This window comes from Azolla caroliniana, unplaced genomic scaffold, assembly GCF_043228905.1.
Source record: "Azolla caroliniana isolate FFs.n. ecotype wild unplaced genomic scaffold, voAzoCaro1.0.p SCAF_7, whole genome shotgun sequence".
NCBI classification, from domain to species: Eukaryota; Viridiplantae; Streptophyta; class Polypodiopsida; order Salviniales; family Salviniaceae; genus Azolla; species Azolla caroliniana.
The window spans coordinates 2,303,321-2,311,644 of record NW_028230442.1 but is presented as its reverse complement, the minus strand read 5'-3'; the positions used below and the strand labels follow the sequence as shown (position 1 = coordinate 2,311,644).

The 8,324-nt window shown below is 37.6% G+C and overlaps 1 protein-coding gene across 1 annotated transcript; it reads left to right on the top strand.

Moving 5' to 3' along the window:
- Nucleotides 1-3,413: 3,413 nt before the first annotated feature.
- Nucleotides 3,414-5,822, top strand: LOC147861501 (uncharacterized). The gene is made up of 2 exons (XM_087322533.1): nucleotides 3,414-4,104; nucleotides 4,254-5,822. Exons 1-2 carry the CDS (start codon nucleotides 3,475-3,477, stop codon nucleotides 5,355-5,357), a joined length of 1,734 nt encoding a protein of 577 aa, XP_087178659.1. The 5' UTR covers nucleotides 3,414-3,474; the 3' UTR covers nucleotides 5,358-5,822.
- The last annotated feature ends 2,502 nt before the right edge of the window (nucleotides 5,823-8,324 follow it).

Sequence of the window (8,324 nt, the reverse complement as noted above, 5' to 3'; positions counted from 1 at the left end):
CACATTTTTACTATATTTATATGCGTCCTTTGTCATGATGTTTATTAATATAGAATCAAATGCCATTTTGAAGTAAAAATTTTATTTCAAATAGAAGTTGTGGTCGCCAAGCCGTTCTTAATTGCACATATTCCTGGTAATCTCTTATGTACATACTTTCAACCTCAAATTGTAGCAACCCATATTTCGTTTTACATATGCACATTAATTTCCATTTGTAATGCTTACGACAAAAACAAGTTATATATGTATGAATGTTTGTTTATATTGACTAGGTAGAGATGAGACTTGAGCCAAGGAAAGGTGTCATGAGTGACCAAGCATTTTGGGGAGAATATAATCTCATGATAAGTTGTAATAGAGATATTCTTTTGGAGTTCTTGATTAATGTCACGTTGCAGATGTTGAGCTAGATGTTGGTAACATCTATAAATGGCAAAAGTTATCAAGATATTATTAATGTAGCTCAATATTTTATGAAATATCTTATGATGACACTATATTTATCCTTCTCAAACGATGTGAGATGAACTTACAACAATTTGTTTTGGCCCTTCCATACTCTACACGTTATGTGAATGTTTTTAACAAAAGTAAACGATGTGCTCTATTCCCCCCAGTTGGTTATAACCATTCTCCATGTCTCATTGTTGGAGCTTGAAGGCTCAAGGGTGCAAACTACAAGATACACGACCTTACTTCTTCAACTTGTTTCATTTTCTTGGATAGGACCCGTGTCTCATTTTTATGACCATTGTCATTACATTCCCATCATAATTGACAACAAATTATACTACCACCTTCACCACATTTTGATGGTGCCCAAATGCATGCACCACCACCACCATAACGTATCCTCAAATCTCATGCTTTGATATCACTATAGGAATCTCTTTTAATGAATTGAGACCTAGCCCCAAGCTGGGACCATTGCCTTAACTTTGAACCCGTGCGTGCAAATATTTGTAACATTGTAATTATGATGTACCCCTAAGGGTTTCATTTTGGGTCCAATATGCACGACATATTGGCTCAATAATGATGGACAAATCCTATTTGGAATCAAATATTCAAGAAACATTCCAATTTCTCGTCTATCCTCATCTTGATGAGAAATGTGTGTCATTGTCAAAGCTTGCTAGTGCAAGGTATGTGTTACGAATTGTTTTCAAGTACATTTGCATAACTATGCACTCCAACAGACCTTGGAGGATAGAATGCTCTTTTTTCATGTAGGCAAGCTAGAATCTGCTCTTAAAAGTTCATCATAATTGACAAATTGTAGACATGTGGGAATGTTATGTAAATCTTTGCACAAAGAGTTGAAGAGTATTGCTTTTTTCATGGAGAACCCACCATGGTGGTAAGGGCCATATTTGTATTGATCTACACAACAATTATGTGTGTGACGCCCATGGATATGATTAAACAGATTAAATGAAACTCTCACGTACATGAACTGATAGACATTATTTGTTTTCATGAAGAAATAAAATAATAACCAAATTAAGATCATATTAAACACATGTCTATGAGTGGCACAATAGAGTCCCAATTTAATGATACAAAGACTCCTCATGAAAACATAAGTTAATCTCAATCCAAACTCTGGACGCCTAGTCCGCCAGTAAAATCATGGTGCGACTAGGACAAGACTATTGCTCAACAAAACCACAAAAAAGATCATAAAAATGTTTAACACCTTCTATAAACAAGGAAAAGTTTATGAGCCAATAGTATTGATGTTTTGACCCCAAATCATAATCATTCTCCTTATGTTGCACCTCTATCCAAGGAGGAGGGTTGATAATGCATATTCCTAGTGCCAAAGTGCCAATAACACAAACATATCATGTGAAATTTGTATGCATGGCATGTAGCAAATAAAGGTTACCAAACTACACAATTAGGTCATGAAGATTGCACACTTTTATGCTCAGTGAATGTAAATTTAAGAATTGTTGGTGAGAAACCATCTTCTTATTAATGAAAATATTGCCACTTTAATACACCTTATATTTTTTCTCCAAACAATCCATATAAAAGTCTATGTCTTTTGAAAGTTTAAACTTTCTTTGGGTGAGTGGGACATTCTAACTAAATGGTGTTTCAAATTCACCCTTTTTAAATATATACAATTAAGAACAAGATGTGAAAGCAACACCTTTACACATCATATCTGAGCACGATGGTGTAGTCGTAAAGCATATAGATTCATATATTACTTTGTTAAATTTCTAAATTTGAAATACATGTGCATGATGATCATGTAGTGATCAAGCTTTATTGGTTCACGGATTAGATTATTGAAAATTTCAAATACATGGACATGAGGGTGTAGCAACAAAGCTTGTGCTTTGTGATGCTAAGGTTCTACATTTATCTCGGCCAATGGGTTAGATAGCACATTCATTACAAGAACTTCACATGTCATTAGTTCGCCATACTTTACACATAGGAAAACTTCATCATCAAGTTTAGTTTGAGATCATGCTAAAAAACAATGGGCTCTTAAAACATAATTTTGTAAAATTGATATGATCATTATTTCCACAACCCTCAAAGGATCAAGAATGATAGCAATTAAACCCTTATAAAGGCAACCTGCCAAAACAATACATGTAGCATGGTAAATGCGTTGCATGATCTCATTTGATAATATATGCATAATCATAATATGCCAAGCACACCAAATTAATTATCTCTTTCTTGACTTGCCGATTGAATTTATGATTCCAATTAAAATATGTTTGGGGGCACATACATTTGGAAATGATGGCTGTCTAAAGGACGAGTATGCAACGTAGTGTTTTTGTTAAGAATTGGCTATGAAAACATAAAATATCGGTGGGGTAATGTGTGAAATGTGGAGGAAAGATAGTAATATAATTAAGACATCCGATGCCTAGGGAGAGGAATATGGTTTGTTGTAAAGGCATGTGTGGAGGTGGGGGAGGGGATAATTTGGATGCAAATAGGTCATGGCAAAGACAAGGCATTATAAGTTATTAAGGTGTAGTCCGAGGAATGCGGATTACCTAAGGAAAGGAGAAAGGAGATGGGGGGGAGTGGGTCAAGGGTGAGAGGGCCCACGCTAAACATCGATAAAGGTTTGTGTGTGTTAAGGCTTTCGAAAACACGTTGTCGAGCGAGGGACTGACAAAAGGCATATGGGCTCACATGGGGGGGGGGGGAGGGAGGGGAGGGGAGGGGCTAGTGAAGCGAGTAATGTGAAAAGAGGAAAAGGGAACCCACCCCACCCCACCAATGGTGGACATGTGCTAAGGAAAAGGTAAAGAGAAGGGAAGGGTGTTGGAGACCATTACATTATTTACATTGGTATTAGGGGAGGGGGAAGGGGAGGCCTCATTACCAATGACCTAGAACACCAAAGCCTTTGGCAAATTTGCACTCCCTATCTTTCTATCTATCTATCTAGCTATATATATACATACCAAGCTAAGGTCCAACACTATGGACAAATTTCATCACATTGACACCTCCTCTCTCTTCATCCACCTTAACACTCACTCATTCATCACACCCACCAATACCTTAACCTCCTCTCATTCCTCGCCTCACCGGCTTCCCGTGGCTAGCCGTGCTCCAAGCCCCTCGGCCACAATATCGGACGGGAATGAGCTCATAATAGATATGGGTGGCACAACCCATGGTGGAGACGTCATGTTCGACCTAGCAATCGACGACCTCCTCGATTTCTCGGCCAATATCGAATTAGATGTCAATGTGATGGATACATGCTCGAGCATAACTAATGATCCCACATGCCACAACATATTGACCACTACCACTAATTTCACAAATCCTAGTTACACCCACATTAATACTTGTGCTAGCACCCATAACTCTACCTCTACTACTACTACAAATAAGCTTCCTAACCCTCGCACTAGTCCTACTAGCTCTAGCTCTAGCATTAACCCTCCCATCATTAGTGACTCCATTAATGCCGATTATATTATCAATCCTAGTGTCTCTTCACTTATCTCGGACAAACATCCCTTCAACAATCATCATCAAACCATGGGAGTCGGTATCGGTATGGGTGGTGGTGGCAGCGGGGTCGATGAGCTTTGCGTCCCGGTAATGATTTTTTTGAGAAATTAATTGATTGGATTAGTATGAATTTTGCGGTTTTTTAACGATTAAATTTCTCGATTCTATGGTAAACCCATGTTAAATTTATGGTAGCTATATTGCTGAATGCCTCTCTGTTTTTCTTAATCATGTAGTGTGAAGACATGGCTGAGCTTGAATGGCTGTCCAACTTTGTAGAGGAATCCTTTTCTTCTTGTGGGCATCATCATCAAAATACTAATACTAATACTTATACTAATACTAATACTAACACTAATACTAATACTAATGCCAATGCCAATGCTAATACCAATACAATTATCACTAATATTAATGCCAATGCTATTACTAATCATCAACATGATCGTGGCATTGCTATTCATTACAATTATGACCCATCATTTCAAAGCACTAGCCCTATCTCTGTCTTGGAACACACTACCCCTCCCACCGATGCTCCTCCGGCAGCATGCGTATTCAAGGACCCGAGATTGGCACAGCCCGGCTCACCGGCTTTTGTCCGCTTGGAGAATGTACCTTTGGGCGGCCGGGCGGCTCGGAGCAAGCGGCGCCGGCCGAATGCCACTGGGCCCGACAATGCCGACCCGGCGGCCGCGGTCTGCTTCTGGAACACTCGGATCTTGTGTCCGGAAGCTTCCGAGAGCATCTTAGAGAGCCCCAACTCCTCCTCCGCCACATCAAATGATCACCCCCACCATCGTGACTCTCCCAATGTGTTCTCTTATGATCAAGATGGGTGTGACACAAATGATGAGGACGAGGATTATGATGATAATGATGATGATGATGATGATGACAAGTTGTGGCCCAAGAAAGCTCCTACTACTAATTCCACTGTCCACAAAGGAAAGAAGCCTAAGAAGTTGGACACTAGGCCTTTCCACACTTTGCCTCATGTGGACCCTCGCATCATTAGGCCCAAGAAATCGCCCAAAGTGTTGCACGAGGAGAATGACTCGTCTACTCATCGTAGTGATCTTGGTCAAGCAATTGCGGCCCGTAAGTGTCTCCACTGTGCCACCCAGAAGACACCCCAATGGAGGGCTGGCCCTTTGGGTCCGAAAACATTGTGCAACGCATGCGGGGTCCGATATAAGTCAGGAAGGTTATGCCCCGAGTACCGACCTGCGTCAAGCCCCACATTCATTGAGACCGTCCACTCCAATTCTCATAGAAAAGTTGTTGAAATGAGGAGACAAAAAGGGGTCCCAATCTCTAATATGAACCCTCTAGCCTAAATCATTGATGCACACCAAAAGGAGCCTTGGACTTGAATGTCAGCAACAGCATTAATAGCGACGACAATGTACATGACATTACTTTATGGCTCCATTATTGATCAGATAATGAAAAAAGTGTAGAAAAAGGTGTTGATCGATCAACGGACTAACATCACAATAGTGATGTCGAAGCAACGATGATGACAACTAGGGTCTATGTGTCAAGTAGTGATTAGAGAATGTAGATGCAGTGATCGTGATCAATATATGGCTTACCTTGTTTAGGGTAATGCTCATGTACTAGAAGCTTAAGTTGGATTTTACATTTAAGATCTAAGGAGAATTGTGAATTGTAGCAAAGAGAACATGTTAGGGACAATTTGTTTGAAGCTAGCGAGGAGAATGTGGCCTCTAGTAGGAAATAGATTGCAATTTATGAAATTTTATTCTATTCTTATTCAACTGGAAACTTAAGTTTCTTTACATTTTGCTTTGTTATGCTTATTCTAGTGTTATAATAATGTATGCCAATGATATCATTAGGGTTCTTAAATGTATCATAACAAATTGTCTAAAAATTTATGGCATTTTCATATATATGCTACTTAAGTTTTCAAAGTTAGTTCCTCCCAAGAGTGTTAGAACTTACAATACAATCTTCTTCCTCTTTCTCAAACTCATTGCCATTCGTGTTGCATCTTTTGGTCCCCTTTTCGACAAAAAGGAGACTAATTATAGGTTAGCTAAAAATCAGCCTTTTTCTAGCCAACTTTGTATCTTTGCTACTTTGCCAACAACAATCATCTTGATATATGTACTTGGAACTTGTGGGCTCAAAACTTTAAAAGTTAGAAGAGCAACTTTTTCGGCGCGTTTTCTTATATTTCAAGTGGTTTTGTAGTGGCAATGTGTAAATGCCTTCTTATAGCTTGTGAACTTGCTAAGATTACCCGATGTGTTGCCAGAATGTGGATTAAATGAAGGATTATAACCCTATGAAGCCTGCTTGTAGTGAACAAACTCTACTCAACTTATGGACATCTTTAGAATTGTTAATAGTTCAATGATATTATTGATACTTTCAAAACTTTATATAGACAATATATACAAACATGCTTAAAGTAAAATTAAATATAATTAAGTTACTATTGAATTCTCTTCTCTTGATGATATATGTCAATGATCAATTCATTCAAGTTACCACTTTTTATACTCTCACAAGCTTTTGATTATGAGCACTAATTTGTAGGTCTGTAGTGTACAAATTGAAAATCTTTACAGTTATAAAACCTCTAACAAACTATTAAAATAGTCACCACAATCAATGTGGCCATTAATAAGACATTTGCAATGAAAATGATTGTTGCATGTAGTTATTACTCTTGGTTATTACGATCGTTTTTTGCCCAAAATCTTGAGCAAAAGTTTTTATTAGTATCTTCAATATTAAAGATTAGGTTTCTCTATGGATAAATCTAGGTCATGATATCATCACCCAACAACATAACATCAACATGTGCAACATTTATTTGATTTATTATAAGTCTCTACTTTGTCCATGATACCATATCTCTACATGGAATATGAATGAACAAAATTCAATGTCATGATGCCACACTTGACATCATGGTGACATGCCATGTGCGAAACTTGTTTCCTAGGTCAAGGGACATCGCATTGTTTATGACATGAGTATCCCCATTGTTTGTGACAAGGGCATTCTTAGTAGAATCTTTGTAAAGCACATGAATGTAAAATCCTATATGCCACGGTGCAATCATGTATATCTTGTAATCATCTTGACTGTACACATGCAATATCTTCACATTGACTAGTAGAATGGACATGCCTTCCATTTGTTCATGTTTACATTGATATTGTAATATCCCAAACTTATTCAACAAATGTAACTCGACAGGTTGCTCCAAAAACATTTAAAACCTTCTCTTCTACCTAGAATTTGTGCTTTGGATGAGATATGTACTATATTTGAAAGTGTTCTACATTTGGTTGACGCTCATTTTGAAAATGGTAACATAATGGAAGGAAATATGTATAACAACAATATGACTTAATTACCCCAGACCAAATCCTCATAAACAAACCAATGAAATGTTAAATATGTCCCTTGTCGTTTTCCTTGCATTAAATAATAAATACTTTGATATACATGGGTGAATAAGAATACCTTGAAAAAAATAAGTATATTGCATCGAGTAGCTTATTTAAATGCACTAGTTCCTCAGTCCTTTTCAAAATCCCAAGATGAAGTGGATTCAAGAAGACAACTTATTGCTTCAATTGAGACACTCTACCAGCCTTGTCATATGATGTGACTTTGACGTCAAAGAGCTACTAGAATACCCCTTTCATGTTTCGATTGGTGGTTCCACATACACCCATGTGGTAAGATGTCAATCCACAATCGTTATGGAATGGAGATATATTTAATGCCTTTGCGTTCTTTCTACCTAAACAAAAGTCATTGTGTGATATTTGGTTAGTGATGATGTCAAGATTCAAATCCTAGAATGGTTGCAATGAGGTTCCTCATTTAAAGTCTTAAAAGATTTTTTTTCATGTTGGTGTGAGTATGCAAGTGCCTATGGGCATGCATGGTGCCATAATACAACATAGACATAACATCGAGTGTTCATTTACTATGTTATAGGATAATCAAATTGGTGTAATAGAGTAACATCCACATGGTCAATCAATAATAGGATTTTCAGTACCCCAAGGTGATGATGGGGGAGTGTCAAACCTAATCAAAGATCCTAACATGAATTATACAAGATGAGCCTAACATATCTTGGATTGTGTTACTATTAACAATTGCAAAGGTGATCAATTCTCATTTGGTGTGGGTTTGACTTGTACATAAGATATGAGCAATCTATTGTAGGTTTGGACTTATATATGTACCCGCGATAAGAAAATTGACACTTATCATATCAATTGCACAAACTTCCTAAATATGATTAG